Below are 17,857 nucleotides of genomic sequence, written 5' to 3' on the forward strand. Positions count from 1 at the left end.
AAAAATTAAGAACCACAAACACTGCCAATTTATAAAGATGCTATAAACAACAGCGAGGCAGCTACTAGAACTTCGGCTCCTTGCGAGTGGACCCCACATACATCAAAGGCGTTCTAAGGCAGTCTTCCCAAGCTTTCTGGACCTTAGTTATCTGGTGAAGTGTTTGGGAAACAGAGATTTCTACAGAAATCAGATGCTCCAGGATTACAGCTTGGGCACTTGTATTTTACCACGTGCCCAAGGATGGTGATTGTCATGACTAAGTGCTTTTTCCCTGGACACGGCAGTGTGGGGTGGTGAATGGATTTAGACACCTAAGTTTGGGGGGGAAGAAAGAGAGGCTGGGAGAAGTCCGAGTTACTTCAGCTCTTCAGCTGTTAGCTCTTTACGATGGTTTTCCCAAACACCCCGTATCTGATACTAGCACTTCTCGTGGCAGCACAGTAGACGATGAAGACCCAAGCCAAGTTAACTGCCCACAGGGACGGTACCAGTGTTAAATGTATTTAAGCGCTTTAAAGCATTTCATCAGTGGTCTGGGGTCTGCTTTTCTAAAATGGAGCTTTCCCTGACGGTGAACACAGGACGCTAGCATCCCAGACTCTACTCAAGATGTCTCTCAGCCTCCTTTCGGCACTGACCTCCAGCAGCTCAGAGGTTAAGTGGATTGCCCACCCCCAAATCACTAGTTCACCTGGGCTAGCATGTAAATTCCATGCCCACAGGGGCCACATCTGTCGTGCGTAGGACAGCAGATCTGTTCCTACCCCCGGTTTAACCTAATGCTTGCTGCAGTGGGCACATAGGTCAACGGAGGCTAGGGGAGGAAAGCCAGGGGACAAACACACCTGGAGAGGGAAGAGAGGATGAAACCAGCAGACCTGTGGCATTTGGGATAGCCAGCATCCCTCCTCCCTTGCCAGTGTCCTCCCTTCTTAGTCGACAGTAACTCCAGGTAGCTGACGCTACAGAAGCCAAAGAGGGGCCCTAGGGCTTCTACCAAACTTCTCATGGCCACAGTTCAGCCAAGGAATGACTGACCACACATCTAGAGTTTGGCCAATCAAACTCCTTCTTCTAGGACAGTCACAAAACAGGGACAGAGGGTTGAATGAGTGAAGATCACTGATGCCATTAGCAGTGCTGAGTGAAAAGTGGAAATTCCTGCCACAGAGCCCTAGAACTATCTGGTTCCTGCCTGTTCCAAGCCTAGCCCTTCAATCCATCCTCGGAGCGGTCCTCATCCTTGCCATAAATTCCCTATTTGCTGACGTTGGCCAGAATCCATTCTGCTGGTTGTATCAAAACCCTGATTACAGAAGGCACGGAGGGAGAGAGAGAAAAAGAAAAGGTCCAGCAGCACTTAGAAAAGAGTCCAGTACTAGCAACTTCCTCAGACTTTTTTTTTTTTTTTTTAGAAAGCGAGGGGGGGGGGTGCAGAGGGAGAAAGAATCTTAAGGAGGTTCCCTGCCCAGCGTGGAGCCCAACATGGAGCTCAATCTCACGACTCTGAGATCATGACTGGAGCCAAAATCAAGAGTCAGACGCTCAACTGACTGAGCCACCCACGCGCCCCATTTCCTCATACTTTTGATGATTGTCCCATCCACAGATCAAAAGGAAGTTGTTCCCTACTTACATATTTCAATTGTGGATTTATGCGAAGTATGTTTACAAAGTACGATATGGGTAAACATTTTCAAAGGAGGTGGTGAGATATTTAAGACCTTACGAGTCTTGGAGACTGAGATAATATGTGGTAATATATTTACCTAACGCACTTCCTGTTTCCACTCAAGAATGGACAGCATAGTAGTAATTCTGAATCCAGGTCCTTACATGAAACATTAATGAATGCTTCCTGGAAGGGCGTTTTACAGGCCAGCCTTGCCAGTGGAGTTCACAAGGCCCCAATTAAAAGGGGTTCTACCAAACAGCTTCAAGGTAATCTTCGCCTTTGTTGAATCGTCATGCTTTAGAACACAGAAGCCTCACTAAGAGGTCACAGTTCCATGGAAAAACACCAATGCCCAGAACGTAAGCACATTTATCTGAAAAACGTAGGCTTCAAAAGGAAAATCCTGCTTAGTTTTCTGGATGAAAATAGAAGAGTCTTTAAGTTCGACATTGTGACTAAGGAGTTGAAACACTCGAGTCTGAGGGTCTAGATCTCAAGACCTTTGAGCAGCAGTGACCCATGCTGTGCCATCTTTGCACAGACCTCTGCTGTGTATGGAAAGTGAATTCTGTGCATTTTCTGAGTTGAATGTCATTAAAACCTTGGAAGCCAGATGAACTGATGACGATTATACTCATTTCATAGATGAATAAAATGAACCCAGGCTAGGTAGGCTGCCATGGTCATAGCAGAAGAAAATGGAAGCACAAGAGCTCTGATTTCTGCATTGACTTCCAGTCCCATTTGGCAAATATCCTCTGCCCCCACACTCTCTCCCAACATAAGGGTCATGAAGAATGCCTGCAAGCCCACAGGATGAAGGAACTAGCCACAAAGAGAATATTCAAAGTCTTCAAAGAACACCATAAACTCAAACCAGTCTTTTATACTTTCAATTAATTTCCAGTAAAGTTTATCTGCTGTCTTTTGGCTCAGAGACATTGGACTAGCCCTTCACAGCACTGGAAGTCCTGGGAACAGGCTTCCACTCTGTTGGCTCTGCAGCCTGATGGTACGGTGGCCTGATGCAGCAAAGCAGGTGGACAGATGAATCTTGCTCACGTAGCTCCAAGCTCGTTCTTCCACAAGCTGGCTCTGGGTCCATACTAGGAAAAGCACAGTGCCTGGGGAGATCGAGGCCAGACTGCTACCAGAACAGAGCAGAAACTCCTCATACTACATGCTTTTCGGGTTAACCTTTAACAATGAAAACAAAAGCAAGCAAACAAGAAAAGGGACCTCACAATAGGCAGGAAGGATGCCTGAAAGCAGGTGTTGACCTCCCTAAACTTTGTTCTCCACTGACCTCTGTGACACTAAAACACCTACAGTGAAATTCTAGACTACCTCAATATCCTAGAGATGATCAGAAGTCCTTTGAGATTCAAATCTTGCCTGCCAGGTATGAAAATAGTGCAAGGACAGGGGAAGAGAAAGGTGACATGCCCAGCTTTCTTACTCTGGAAGCCTGAAGGACTCCTGCTTTCCTCCCTACTTTTCCTAGTCCCTTATCAGCAGGTGTAATGAGCTAGCTGCCTGTAACTCTTCCGCCCAATGGGAGAATGGAAAGGAAGAGCAAATAATGTCCCAGAAAAGAAGGCCTATGTTGCGTATTCCTTTGATCCTCTCTGAAACAGATGGTAATTGTTTTTCATTTTATCAGAAAGCATGAATATAAATAAAAACAACTCTTTTTTTGTTGTTGTTGCTGGTTCTTACTAGCGTTCTTCTCTTATGATCCACCAAGGAAATGGAGCTGTTGTTACTCGCATTTTGCCTTGGGCAGCTCTCAGGGAGAAAAAAAAATTAGTCCTTAGGTATATGCGCTGATATTCTACACTTAGTTACTCCTGTAGCAAAGTCCCAGGACAGAGTTTCTCTGAAAGTCAGATCTGACAATTAGTTACAATTAAGACAGCTATCCCTTGAAAGACAGAAATTCTTCCTTTCTCTGTGTATCTCCCCTTCAGTAACTCAGTAACGACTTCTAGAATATGCAACTAAGAAGTTGGAGCCACAAAACATGGAGTGAGACCAAAAGACTCAAGAGCTTACAAGGACATTGCTTCTACCTGGACGTTGGGGCTGCAAAAGCAAGCCCAGTGAGGTAAAGAGAGGAAGTTACCACTATCGGGAAGGGGAGCAAATGGCATGGTGTGGGCTGACAGCACCACAGCGGGTGGAGAGGCCAGGACAAATACTCACTCCTCACAGTGAGACCACCATCTCAGCCACAAAAGCAATGGGAGCAGAGTCTGGGGGCCTGAGAGACAATGCAGGGCCAAGTGGCAGAGCAGTCCCCTGGCCAGGACACACACACGTCTCCATGACTCCCCCAGATGTGTGGTCCACATGCACAGTGAACAACACAGGGTTGGGAAGTTTCTGGATTTGACAAGTGGGCCATGGCTGCTCATGATGGAGGCTGGTCTGTACTGACAGGAAATGTTCCTGGGCGTGGTGACAAGGGAAGGTGGCTCAGCTACATCAAGGGGCATGGAGAGTGGCTTGTGGACAGGCAGAGGAAGAGAGGGAGACAGCCCATGAGAAGATCTGAAATAACATCTGACCAGGGCACCTCCCAAGGGGTCAGGACACCAAAGAGAGGAAGAAAGAGGTCGCAAAAAGCTACGGCAGTGTCTGGGGTTTGGGGATTGCTTGTTTGCCACCAGAAACAAGAAAGAAATTTAGAAAGTTAAAACATGAGGATGCCAGCCACAGGCACATTAGTGTCAGTGGATGAAGGACGGGGGAGCGGGGACTTGTTATTAGACTGAAGGCTCAAATTAACCTCAGTGTCAAAACACTGGCGTCCAAACCGCCTCCCACGATGTGCGTGGAACTCGCTGGAAATGCCTGTTGAAAGGAGTATGAGCTAACTGCCTTTTGGGACCTGCTTATTTAGCCCTCAGATCATTTTTAATGACTGCAAACCTCCCTGTCTAGCACTCCATGCTGAAAACTTCCAAGGTGACCCTGGTGTTCCACTTACGCCAGTGAGATTCCACCGTGGTTCAGATGCTTCAAGAGTCATGCCTAGGTCTCTAAGTACTTTCAACCCACAGCTTTCCCTTTATCTGATTTTTGTTGTTGAGTTCCTCTTTCCATATATATTCTCTTACACTCATTTTTACAGAGGTCATTTTTAAAGCTGTAATCATTTGAAGCGCTGGAATTTTGTATTCTTCTCCCACTTAATATTCCATCATAAGCACTCTCTCAGGTTAGTAAGCAATCTTTACAGCCCAACATTTTAATAGATGTATCTACGACTTCACTGAGCAGATTCAACACATTCTACGCAAATGCTAACTTTTCACTAATAGAAATAACACCCCAAACTGACACTTTGAGATCTCCATATTTCCGAAATGGCATTATTACTCTCCCAGGAGGTGTGAAATCTCTTTTCCATTCCCAAGTGTTTGCTTTTTGTTGCCATCAAATGGGTTAATTTCTCATTATCAATGATACGAGGGTTAACAGTTTTGTACTTTGTACGTATTATTTTGTACACACGCTACTGAATCAGTAGTAAGTTCTCATTTGTTTACCTCAGGTTTTCTAGACACATGATCATATAATCTATAGTTAATGATAATTTTATTTTCTTTTCTCCAAATTTTGGTTCATATTTTATTGTACTGGTCAAAGCTTTGTAAACATATAAAAATAGTAGTGATGGAGACATTTTAGCCTAGTGATTAAGTTGTTGTTTTTGAATGACATGTCATCTTGATAAAGCACTGTTATTTCTACTTTACTTTTAAATTTTCTTTAATTTCTTTTTGATATTAATTAGAATTATATAGCTTTATTTAATCCATTTTTATATTAATATTAAACTCTTCTTCAATTCCTGTGATAAATTCTGCTTTCTTTTAAATCTACTAACATCTATGTTCTTTAATCTCTATTCACATGAAACATTGGTCTATATATCTTCATTGTCCAATACATAGCCACTAGCCACATGTGGCGTCTGAGCACCTGAAGTGTGGCTGCTCTGAACGGATACGTGCAGGAAGTGTAAAATACACACTGCATTTCAAAAACTTAGTCTCGAAAAAAAAAAGTAAAATATTTTAATAATATTTTATATTGATTACCTGTTATTTATATTTTGACAATACTAATTAATGAAATATAGTACTATATAATTAATTCCAACTGTTTCTTTTTACTTTTTAAAATGTGCTACTAGAAAAATTTGAATTATGTATGTGGCTGGTATTATTTACCTACTGGGCAGCACTGATCTGTTTCCTCTTTACAAAGTCTCTCTCAAGTTTTCATGTCAAGGTTGGATATACTTCAGAGAATCAACTGAGTTGTGCAGGATCTTCTACAATCTGGAATATTTGCTATAAAATGGGATTATATGGCCCTTGACAGCTTGAAAGGATTCATCTAGATTCAACACCTTCCTACCCTGGTTTTTGAGAACTTTTTAAGCTACAGGTCTGCTCTGATATTCTTTTATAAAGGATAAAGCCTTAAATGCCAGGCACTGTCAGAAATGGATAACCCATATTAAATACTAGATTAAATCAAAGACCTACTGATAGCATTTCAGATTTTAGTATAAAAGAGCTACATATGTTCTTTATTTCCTGCCTGGTTTTTATTGAAAAAGCAGCCTTAGGGGCACCTGAGTGGCTCAGTTGGTTAAGCATCTGCCTTCAGCTCCGGTCACGATCCCAAGATTCTGGGATCCAGCCCCACATCAGGCTCCCTGCTCCATGGGGAACCTGGCTCTCCCGCTCCCTCTGCTTCTGCCTGCTGCTCCCCTCGCTTGTGCTGTCAAATAAATAAATAAAATCTTTAAAAAAAAAAAAGAAAAAGAAAAAGCAGCTTTTTCTTTGTTCTGGAGGCTATGTGAAGGTGCTCCTTTTTACACCAAGGTATGACTAATACACCTTTGTGTATGTGTGTATAACTATGAGCAGAAAATGTTCATGTTGCTCTTCTGCTCATTGGAAAAGCACACCCTACCTTTTCAGTCTGAGACCCAAATTTAACTCCTTAGAAACCACATGATATACTATTTGTCAATAACGAACCTGTCTGGAGAGGGGCGAGAAGAATGTGTAGGAAGACTGCAGAGGGGAGGCAAAAGCTGCAAAGCCCCTCTGACACCTGAGTGAAGCTGTCTGCACAGGTTGGCCTGGGCATGGGGGCCGGCCCACGGTCCTCGCAGAAGGACCTCAAAGTCCCCTGGCAAGCAAAGACACGAATATGTCCCTACAGCTTACATTCCCAAAGCCATAACGCCCGGAGTCTTTTTTCTTTTATTATTATTATTATTTTTTAAAGATTTTATTTTTTTATTTGACAGATAGAGACAGCCAGCGAGAGAGGGAACACAAGCAGGGGGAGTGGGAGAGGAAGAAGCAGGCTCATAGCCGAGGAGCCTAATGTGGGGCTCGATCCCATAACGCCCGGATCACGCCCTGAGCCGAAGGCAGACGCCTAACCGCTGTGCCACCCAGGCGCCCCATCTTTTATTATTTTTAAATGTAAAATTGGTAACAACCTGGGCCACCTGGATGCCACTCCTGGCTCCACACCTACAAGCCCAGTGACCTTGGACATGTTACTTAATCATTCAGTAGCTCAATTTCTTCATCTGTAAAATGGGGAAAATAAAAAGATCTATTTTAGACTTTGAGAATTAGATGAAATAGGGTATGCAAAGCTACCAATGAAGTGCCTGGCACACAGTAAGCATCCAGTAAACGTATACCATGAAAATAATAGTGCATACTCATTAGCTGCCATCAAATGAGGACTGTAAGATCACTAGCAAAGTTTTATCTACTAATAAGTGGCTTGTCAACCATGGGACCAGCCAGTGTCAATTAAGGAACAGCAAAGTTTATATGTTATGTTCATTAATACATAAACTAAAACTGGGTCATTCTGACATTGCTGAATCCCTCAATCACCATCTAAGCCTGAAGAAATCCAGGTTGTACCCAAAACCCCAGACAAAGTAATTATCACAGAGACAGTCCTTGGGGACAGTTTTCTAGGAGATGCACAGCAAGCTCACTCCCTTCCCCACTGCTTCCCATTGTTTAGATTCTGCAGCTGCCTGTGACTTTCCATCTCAGGCTCAATCCCTATCTCAGCTCAAGCTAATGCTCAGTGATCTAGGTCATTCGTGGCACGGTCGAGGTGAGGAGGCAGCCCCACACCTGCTCCCTGCACCTCCTAGCCTTCTCTGCAGAGCTAGAGCCTTCGCCCGCTGAAGATCCCCATCTGTTTCTCGTTTTAGAATCTCTACCCATCCACGTCTATAACCAATGCTTTATGAAAACCCAAATACCAATCATTCTCACCCACGAGAACTTTGTCTTTCTTAAAAGGTCAGGAAAGGGAGATAAAAAGGATTAGAAGTATTAAGGAACACCACTAGAACATCTCAAAATGGTGGTGTGCTTATTTCAAGGACAAAAGGTAGGGAAGAAGTTGTAGGACAGACATGCTAGGAAGAACAGGAGAGGGTGACAGAAAGGGAGCGTATTTAACACTGCTTTTTAAAAAATGGGAAACGTCTTCTGGGATTCTAAAGAAGCTCACATAAATTTCTGGAATAGTGAGCATATTAGAAATAGTATACATATTCCCATGTACTACGGAATATGTAAACATAGCTACAAAAAGCATCAAGGAACTTGAGATGAATTGGAGAAACGTGATCCCCTCACCCAAGCAAACTCATTAACCAGATACAGTAAATGTAAGGATGAGTCCTAAATGACAAGTCCTGGGCACTCCAAGGAGAACGGAATATCTGTACAACAGAGCACTCAGGGGCAACTTCATTAATGAAATGAGACTTCAGCTCAAAATACTGTGTGTTTTGGGGCACCTGGGTGGCTCAGCTGGTTAAGCGGCCGACTCTTGATTTTGGCTCAGATCATGATCTCAGGGTCCTGGGATCGAGCCCCACATCAGGCCCCACACTCAGCAGGAAGTTTGCTTGCGGATTCTCTTTCCCCCTCTTCCTCCGTCCCTCCCCCCACTCATGTGCTCTCACTTGTGCTCTCTCTCTTAAATAAATAAATCTTTAAAAAAAAGAAATATTGTGTTTCTCCAAAAGAATAGGAAAGCTTTGTATTTTTAGACAGAAAATTCTCATCTCCACCCCCTTACTTCTATAAAATGTAAGAATGTTCTTATATTTACAATTTGGTTTTTGTTTTATTATTGTTGCATTAAAATCAATAAGGAATCCAAGACCAGCATTCACTTTTTAAGACCTGATATTTGTTCAATATATAGGTGACCCTTGAGTAACACACGTTTGAACTGTGTGGGTCCACTTAATACATGAGCTTTTTACAGCACAGAACTCTAAATGTATTTTCTCTTCCTTATGATCCTCTTAATACCATTTTCTTTTCTCTAGCTTCCTTTATTTTAAGAACACAATATACAATACCTATCACATACGAAATGTGTGTTGACTGTTCATGTTATTGGTAAGACTTCTTGGCAACAGTAGACTATTAGTAGTTAACTTTTTGGAGACTCAAAAGTTATCATTGGATTTTCAGCTACGTAGGGGGCTCAATGCCCCTGATCCCCAGGTTGTTCAAGGACCAACGTTATAGGATTTCTTTTTCCTTTGGAAAAAATGTTTTAGGCAACTTTCCCTTCACATTCTTTTATGTTTTCATTTTTACTTGGTAACAATCAGTTTTCTTTCTTTCTCATATTTTCATTTCAAACACTTGGTACATCAGTGTCACCATAAACCGTAAACATTATTGCAAATACTTTATTTTCTCTGGGACTAAACCGCTCTCATCTTTCTCCCATGAATCGTTTGACAAGAAGTGGTGGCAGCAACAGGTTCAACTGACACCCCACGGCAGAAAACACGGGAAGACACCAGGAAGGAAAAGCCATAGCTACCGACTGGCTAGGGTTTGGCGTCAGGTACTAAGACCACCTTATCTTTAATTATAAGCCCCAATTACCTTTGTCTGCTCGCTGTCTGGGTCTTCAAGCCAAGTGTAAGGGTCATAAATTTTATGTCCATGATAATCTTGCACCTGCAACAGACAAAATGTGGTATTGGACAATTAGTGTCTAACACACAATTAAATTGGTATTTTCTGAATGTAATAGAGAAGGACAGGAGAAAATACCCCAATTGGCTCACTGGCAATGTGTCTGCCCAAATTACCACATGAACCAAAGCTGGCAGGATCCCAAAGGTGTCAAGCCACCCGTCATGAAAAGAATGTTTTAGCTGGGGAGGGAAGAAAGATGAAAGGTCAGAATAGGGAACTGCTCTGTCTGTACAACACAAAACAAAGGCCTGCCGCTGAGCTAAAGAAACTTGGAAGTGTGTGGTCAGTGGCAGAGCACAGAACCGCACAATGCCGCCGGGACGCAGCGAGCGCGTGTTTGTGCAGAAGCCACCACACACGTGCTTACTGGCTGCTCTGCTGCTCCTGCTAGGCTGGCTAACGATGAGGAAATCCCCCTGCAATGTATTACATGATCAGTTTTTGTCTGTAAGTCTCAACTGCAAAAAGCAAGTTACCAACGTGTAGTAAAAAGATTCTAGTTGATACCAGCTGAAAAAGCTGACTTAGGCACAATGAAAGAATATTTCTAAAACTGAAGCCTTTCTTCCCTTTTGTGTATTGTTACGAAACACAAAAAAGAGGCCCGAAGGCATCACCCATTCAGACTAGCCTGGTATTTGAAGACAGACAACTGCTTAGTGCAGGCTGGGTCTGGCGGAGGGGACGGCTCTAGGAGCTCCCAAGGGAACTGACCATCAGCAACACCTTCAAGCTTCTGAAAAGCCCCCATCCTGGGCCTGGCCTCAGAAACTGAGCAAGGCTGCCAGAGCGGGTGGGAGTCACCATTTCCCAGGTGATCATGCCTAAAGAAAATTCCCAACGGTAAAGACTGTTACGGAATCTCTCCATTTCATGCTATCCTGATAAATCTAACTGAAACCACACGGACAACATCTTTCCAGTAAATCTCTGTGAACAACTCCAACATTCCAGTTATAGTTTCTCAAAGAAAATTTCTGGGAACAATACCAGGGTCTCAGATGAATTTTTAACCTGTCTCCTTGCTCTGTCTATAATATCAGAAGGTAAGGGCTCCTCTCTCATGGAGGCAAACAATCTCCTGGAAAAGGAAAACCTGCTGTTTCTATGGCCGGTCACAGTTCCAGTGTGGGTGCTGGCCAGGTGAGAAGAATCTCCTGGTGCCTAAAACCCAGGCTTTCCACAAAGGGCCTTCATCTCACCTCATCTGGGGCCAGGTGAGAGAGCACCTGGAGAAATGCACACCTGGAAGAATGGGCAGTTAGGTAGAACACTCAGAAACTATTCTCATTAAACAACTGACAAGTGCAAGGGACGTAACACCAGACTAAAATCTCTCCTCATGAGTCTTCATAAAATTACCAACTTTCAACCCATATGGAAAACCTCTCTCAATTGTAGCTGTTACCACTGAATGAAAACTTATCTTTCCTTCTTACCCGCAAGGCTTTCACATTTTACACACCTTGAAGTGGTTTTAAACATGCTTAAAATAACCACCTTCTTCTCCCTGACAATAAGAAATCAGAAAAATTTAAAGTTGTAAAGGATCTTCCAATCCAACATTTCTAGGAACCACGGCAGGCACAAGATGGCAACATGCCCACGGCCGCACAGAGTTCAGAACAAGGGCTGGGACTAAAGCAAACTGCCAACAGCTTTTCCCCAAATATTCCTTGGAGGTGACACACCAGATTTAAAAATGTTCCTCGATTATGATGTTACTAAAACTCAGACGTTTCCACAAACTTAACTTGTCATAAGAAAGCAGAAAAAAATAGGAAATCATGCTAGTTTTGCCTAATACTAGATCCAAAGCAATGAACATTTGCTCACCATCCACACTGTTGTGCCTAGTGTTTTACGGCAACCTTGTAAGAGGGTGGATGACATTCCTATTTTACAGAGTACGGAATGCAATTCACAAAGGTTAGCAAGCGTAAAGGCCACAAACGTATTGTTCGCTTGGAGATCACGGTGAACTAAACACCGTGCCACAGATTTCAGCCACAGTATCTCATGGAGAGGCTCTTACTAACCCATTTTCCAGGTGAGGAAACTGAAGTCTGATGGTTAATAAGGAGTAGAACCGTGACCCTCTATATAAGCCAACCCCAAAGCCTGTGGACTTAATCTCTTGCTAATGAACTAGGCCAGGTGTAAATTGGCAGGGCCACACCTGGACCCTGACTCAGAACCCCGTGGTGCCTCCTGAATGGTGTTTCCCTCTGAGAAAACAGCTCCATCTTCCTGGTACCAGCATTACCAACTAAAGCAGATTGAGGTCAATTAATCAGCAGACATTTTTCACCAGGATAGGAAACGGATTCTTTCCAGGATAATCCCAGGAGCCAAGGGCCACCACCCTACTCCTCTTCCCCCATTACTTCTTCTACAAGACCATCCCCTACAAGTGGGGTGGTCTAATGGCCACATCCCCTGAACTCAAGTTGTGCAGTGTCTGATTCTATCTGATCTAAGTTTCCCAGCCATTCCTCACTTCCCCAAAAGCCTTTAAAAATAGAGCCCTGATAAGGCACTGTTACTATGCGATATTTTAGCTGTACTATTCAATAGCTAACCTGCTGACTTCAGGGTAAATTGCAGAGTCCGATACACAGTAGGCAGAGCCCATCAAATCTGACCACTTCTTTTTTTTTTTTTTTTTTCCTTTCAGACCCCATCTAAGCTTATCCACCCATGGATGGTCACAATGGCCAATGGCCTTCCTGCCATCCTACAAACCAGTGCAAGTCCACAACTGTCCAGCCCTACATAACTATGATTTATTTTGGTCATGCAGCCAGGAATGTCCTTTCTACCTTATCCAACTGGCCAAATTCCAGGCTCAATTCACATATGATCTCTTTCCCCTGATGGAAATTAATCCCATTCTCCTCTGTGTTCTCCACTCACCCTACACACTCTTCTAACCCCTGTAGCAGGCCCGAATGTTTCCTGACAGCAACACGCTGGGGGGATGGACGATGGCATTACACTGGAAGTGTCATGGTTTCCGAATTTCTGCTTATTAGGGCAGAAATCCACCAAAAACGGTTGCACACTGCAACCCCACAGTTCGGCAGAAGACTGCCTGGTATATGGCTGAAAGATGTTCAAGTGACAGAGAGAGAGCTGCAGCAATCTCTAGCACCTGCTGGAGAAAGACAAAACCATCCTAGAAATCAAGGCTACAATCTGAGTAAATGTGTTAAGTCTAGCCTAAGGTTTGGTGATCAGACTCTGTCACAGGAAAAAAGACACCCCATGTAGGCTATCAGGGCTGGGATAAACACACTGGGAGCCACACGGTAGGGTCCAAGTTGGACGAGAGCTACATTCCCCTGTCCATGAGGCTTATGGTTTTCATGAGTTCTCTGGTGAGAACGAACTGGAGAATATTAAAATCCACGGCACCTTTTGAGTTAATTTTTCATTACTGTTTTAATTGCTCACAATCTTTTTGATGTCTTCAAAAAATCCTCACTTAACCCTTTCTAGAACTGCAGGACTTTGGTGACCCAAATGGAAAAACTAAGCAAGAACCGATCCCCACTAAAAACAAAACAAATCTAAAACAACACTTATCAAGCCACATACTAGATAGTTCTTTATATTTTTATCCATCCTGAAAACTCAAAGATCCTGAAGAACTGAACTGAGATATTCACATGTCTTCCAAATACTAAAGGCTGGCACACTGCAGGGCTAGAATAGCCCTGTGAATAAATGAATGACGAGATTCTTAACTGCAAACGTAAGTCCTAAGCCCTGTGACTAGCCAAGCCAGCACTAATATTTCATATCCGAGAAAGAAGGCCTGTAACAGATAAGTGATCTCCCCAAAGGCATCCAGCTAGCGAGCAGCATAACCAGAACTAGCACTCAGGTCTCCTTACTTGGTCTGTCCTCTTTTCCATTCCCGGCAGGATCACTTTACTCCCATACACAAAGGAAACACAGGAATAGAGCTTCTCGGGCTGTTGGGGTAAATTTAATAAGCAAGCAGCTGAATAGAGAAAACATGGTTACCAGATGGTCACTGGTCAAAGAAACCATGAATGCACAGTGCCACTTCGAAGTCTTAATTTGAAACAATATGTCCTTTACTCAAAAGTCTCAGTACCTTTTAACCCAAAGTGAAATGTGCTTTGAAGTACAGACTTTCTGGCATAAATCAGGTCAGAGTAAGCACGAAAAAGCTAAATGTATGTATACAATTTTTTTTTATTCTGATTCTAAGTAATCTGAGAAATTTGGCTATTCCTAAGAAAATCATGCCCACAACGTTTGGATTCACTCCAGTTCTTAAGATGCCAAATTAATTTTTACACAAAAAGCGTGTTTGCCCAGATTTCCACCCACTAGATCTCAACAGTTACCCTGAGCTAATCTACAGCTTATGTAAATGATGGCTAACCCCTCCACTAAGCAAAACAAACTCGTTCTGAAAAAGGCCATCCCCTCTCCCTTCTGAAGGCCTCCTCTCACCCCCATGAACTCTTTTTCTTGTTTAGGAAAACTTGGATCAGCACTGCAACCCTACGGGGTCACTGCTCCACCCTCCCCATTACTCTGTCTTGTCTCTGCATCCCCAGCGCCCAACGCCCAGCACCCGGCCTGTGGCAGGGCAGGCGCTCAACACACGTTTTTAAAATCGAATGAATGAACTTCAACTCTTAAGGATTTTAAATCTGGAAGTTTAAAAAGTTTGCTTTTGTTTTAAATCTTACATCATCCACACACATACACACTTTCTCCTACCACCATATTCAAGCAAGAGCCTCCTCCAGCCAAAAAGCAGTGACACGTTCTGTCTTCCCAATTCCGTAAAACGCCCATTCCTACCTGGGCGTCTGCCCTTGACCCCATTGATTTTAGGAGGCGGCCAAACGGTGGCTGACCCCAGGCTCCGCCTCCAGCAGGCGGCCAAAGTCGGCCACCAGGGCCCCCGCGGCTCGGGAGGAGCCCGGCGCCCCCGGCCCGTTTCTCGCAAACAAAGGCCGAGGGGGAGGGGACGGACGCAGGGGGCGAGGGGCTGCGGGGACAGGAGCTGCGGGCGGCGGCAGACGCGGCACCCGCGGCCGGCAGCGGGGCGGGCGCGGGCTGGGGTACTCACGGCGGTCTCGTCGCGGTACACGTCGGGGTACTGGAAGGACAGCATGGCCAGGGGCGGGCGGGGGGCAGCGTGGGGGCGCGGGCTGCGGGCTGTGGGCGCGAGCGGGCCGGGCTGGCCGAGGGGCGAGGCTGGGGCGCTGGCGGGGGCCGAGCGGGCGGCGGCGGTGGCGGGCGGCTCTGGCCGGGGCTCCCACGAGCGGACCGGCGGCGAGGCGGCGAGGCGGCGAGGACGTGCTGGAAGCAGGAAGCAACTGCCGGCGAGACCGGGAGCCCCTCCCCGGCGGGCGGGCCCAGCGGCGGCTGCGGCGGCAAGAGGGAGCGGGCGGCGCCGTGCGTGCGCCGGGCCGGGCGCACAGCTCCCTCTGCAGGAGCGCCGGCCGCGCCCGCGCCGCCCGGGCACACGGGCCACCCCGCCGAGGCCGCGCCGCAGCCACGCCGGCCCGCCGCCGGGGGCCACCGCGCCGGGCACCCGCCGGAGTCGCACCCGCGCCGGCCGGGCATACGGTGCGGGGCACACGTCCGGTCACGCCGGGCCGGGGCCACCACGCCTCCTCCCTCCCGCCCTCCCCGAAGTCCCTCGCTGTCAGTTTAGCCATAGCCGCGCTCGCGGGAGAATGAACAGCCGGGTTTGCTTATTAATCGATTCCCCCATCTTCCTGTTCCCGGGCGTGGTGGGGCGGCAAAGAGCGATCTCGCCTTTCCCCAGCCTGGAGATCAGAGGGCATGAGGTGGCCTAATTTTCACTGCCTACGACTCCGGACTTGAAAGGGAAGGAATAATGGCTCATGATAACCGTGAAGGAAACACGTCTCCCTTAACTCCAACACCCCTAGTGAGCCCTGGGTGGTTGGGCATCCAAATTATAGAAGTGCTTTGAGGTGCTCATAGGACAATGGACGAGCCCTTATCTGAGCTTTGCCAATTGAGAGGGGTCTAAGGTGGGAACATCTAGGGTCTTTTGATCATCCTGCCAATTCCTTAATTCCGTTCCTGCCAATGTGTTTGTTTATGGAGCACCTACTGTCATCCCTGTAGGGGAAAAGGTAGTAGCCAAGATGCTTGACCTCAAAGTCATGACATTTTAATAGTTCTATTTCTTCATCCTTGGGGTAGGTCTTGCTTTCTGGACCATCAGAAAGAAGTTTTATAGCCCCCATCATGAGAACTGTTGTATGTGTCACATGCGTTATGTACTCCTGACTTTTTTTTTTTTAAGATTTTATTTATTTATTTGACAGAGAGAGAGACAGCCAGCGAGAGAGGGAACACAAGCAGGGGGAGTGGGAGAGGAAGAAGCAGGCTCACAGCAGAGGAGCCTGATGTGGGACTCGATCCCATAACACCAGGATCACGCCCTGAGCCAAAGGCAGACGCTTAACCGCTGTGCCACCCAGGCGCCCCTGTACTCCTGACTTCTTAAAAGTCCTGGGAGGATGGCATGGGTGTGACCAGAAAGTCCTTCCCATCCTAAATTCCAAGTGGACGTATTAAGGGTTGTAAACTCGTGTGTTCTGTTTCTTTCGTATTATCCCAATTCTCTGTCTCACCCATAGTTCAGTGTTTCTGTTCATGGCAGAGTATCTGATAACCATGTTTTGCATCTGTTTCCAAAACCCCCTCCTTGGGCAACCTGAGAATCTTCAGTTCTGGGAAAGCTCACATTATTGATGCCAAACTCCGTGCAAACACAGACATAGTGCTCCGCAGTCCAGCATTCCTGATCCCAGTCACCACCCCCCGCCTTGCTTACCGGTCACCTGGCCCAGGGATTGCCAGGCACTGCCCACTTCTGCCACTTGTAGGAGGGTTCATTAAGAGCAGCCCAGGAACACCTGACCCAGCTGATCCCCTAATAACAACGACAGCAATAATAGTTAATGCTTACTGAGTGCTTCTTATGCGCCAGGAAATTTTTTAAACTTTATGAGATAACTAATATTAACCCAATTTATAGCTGAGGAAAACTGGGGCTGACTTTTGCCCAGGACTTCACAAATACTTAAAAAAAAAAAAAAGTAAAAAATAGAACCAGGATTCAAACCCAGATCTCTCTGATGCCAACAGAGTCATAATCATAAATAAGTAGGAGCACTCTGTGGTCTATAAGGACACCCATAAATAGGTGGAACTTTCCCAGGGCTTCATTTTAGCAGGAAAGGTAGAAATTAGGGGAACTGTGATACCCAAAGGACAAATCGAGCCTCAGGTATCCTCCTCCTTTCCACTCTAGGCAGTCATCCTGGCGCCCAGCTCCTCTAGGCCCTGAAAACCAAGGGTTTGTATGCGGCGCAGACAGTGCAATGGGCTGCCAGCAGTAGACTGTCTGCAAGTGGAGTGAGGTGGAGTGGAGAGGAAAAGCCCGCTCTCCTCTTTTTGGCCAGACCGATTGTACACTACCTACCTTTGCCACATATTTGATATGAGTTGTCTGCTTTAATCCTCCTAAAAAAGCCCATTTTTACAGAAAAGGAATCTCAGCAGCTTTAAAGGAATTTGTCTGAAGTCTTCACAGAGCTAAGACGGAGCCAAGGTTCAAATTTGTCAGATCACTGCAAAGTGCATACTCCATCTTGTCCGTAGAAACTGAAGAGAAGGGAAGTATTCAAACCATCTCAGAAATGGAAATTCTACCTCCAGAGTAAATGCCAGAGTGCTCTTTCACCTCTGACATTGCACACTATTTCCAGGGGAATTAGAGAATTAACTCTGTAAAAATTTGTGCCTACAACCATTCCCACAGCATGAGGCCCCTGCAGAGACATAGAAGGACCTCCAGGGGAGTCTGCAGCCCAAGCTCTATAGCCTAATCTCCAACTTTGTAGCCCACCCTGTTAACCAGAGTTACCATAGTAAGGAGTCAGGTTAGTGATATTTATTGCTGCTTGGCTGTCTCAAACCCACTCTGAGTACTTGTCACAGCTTTCTTCCCAACCACCTGTAATAATCTCCAAGAGAGGATTTCTGGTAGTTATCC

At 45.5% G+C, this 17,857-nt stretch overlaps 1 protein-coding gene across 4 annotated transcripts in view; it reads right to left on the bottom strand.

Moving 5' to 3' along the window:
- Positions 1 to 15,122, bottom strand: part of PREP (prolyl endopeptidase) — a 111,776-nt gene extending 96,654 nt beyond the window's left edge. For 2 of the 4 annotated variants that reach the window (XM_045806975.2, XM_045806976.2), the window contains exons 1-2: positions 14,885 to 15,122; positions 9,670 to 9,744 (exon numbers count right to left, since the gene is read on the bottom strand). In XM_045806975.2, the coding sequence (XP_045662931.1) occupies positions 9,670 to 9,744; positions 14,885 to 14,929 (120 nt within the window). In that variant the 5' untranslated portion in view covers positions 14,930 to 15,122. Of the gene's footprint in view, positions 1 to 9,669; positions 9,745 to 13,664; positions 13,701 to 14,884 lie in introns of those variants that run through there. The other 2 variants (XM_045806974.2, XM_087865346.1) reach the window with 2 other exon arrangements.
- Between the last annotated feature and the right edge of the window lie 2,735 nt (positions 15,123 to 17,857).

This window comes from Ursus americanus, chromosome 11 (genome assembly GCF_024610735.1).
Source record: "Ursus americanus isolate L20-20 chromosome 11, mUrsAme1.1.p, whole genome shotgun sequence".
Taxonomy (NCBI): Eukaryota; Metazoa; Chordata; class Mammalia; order Carnivora; family Ursidae; genus Ursus; species Ursus americanus.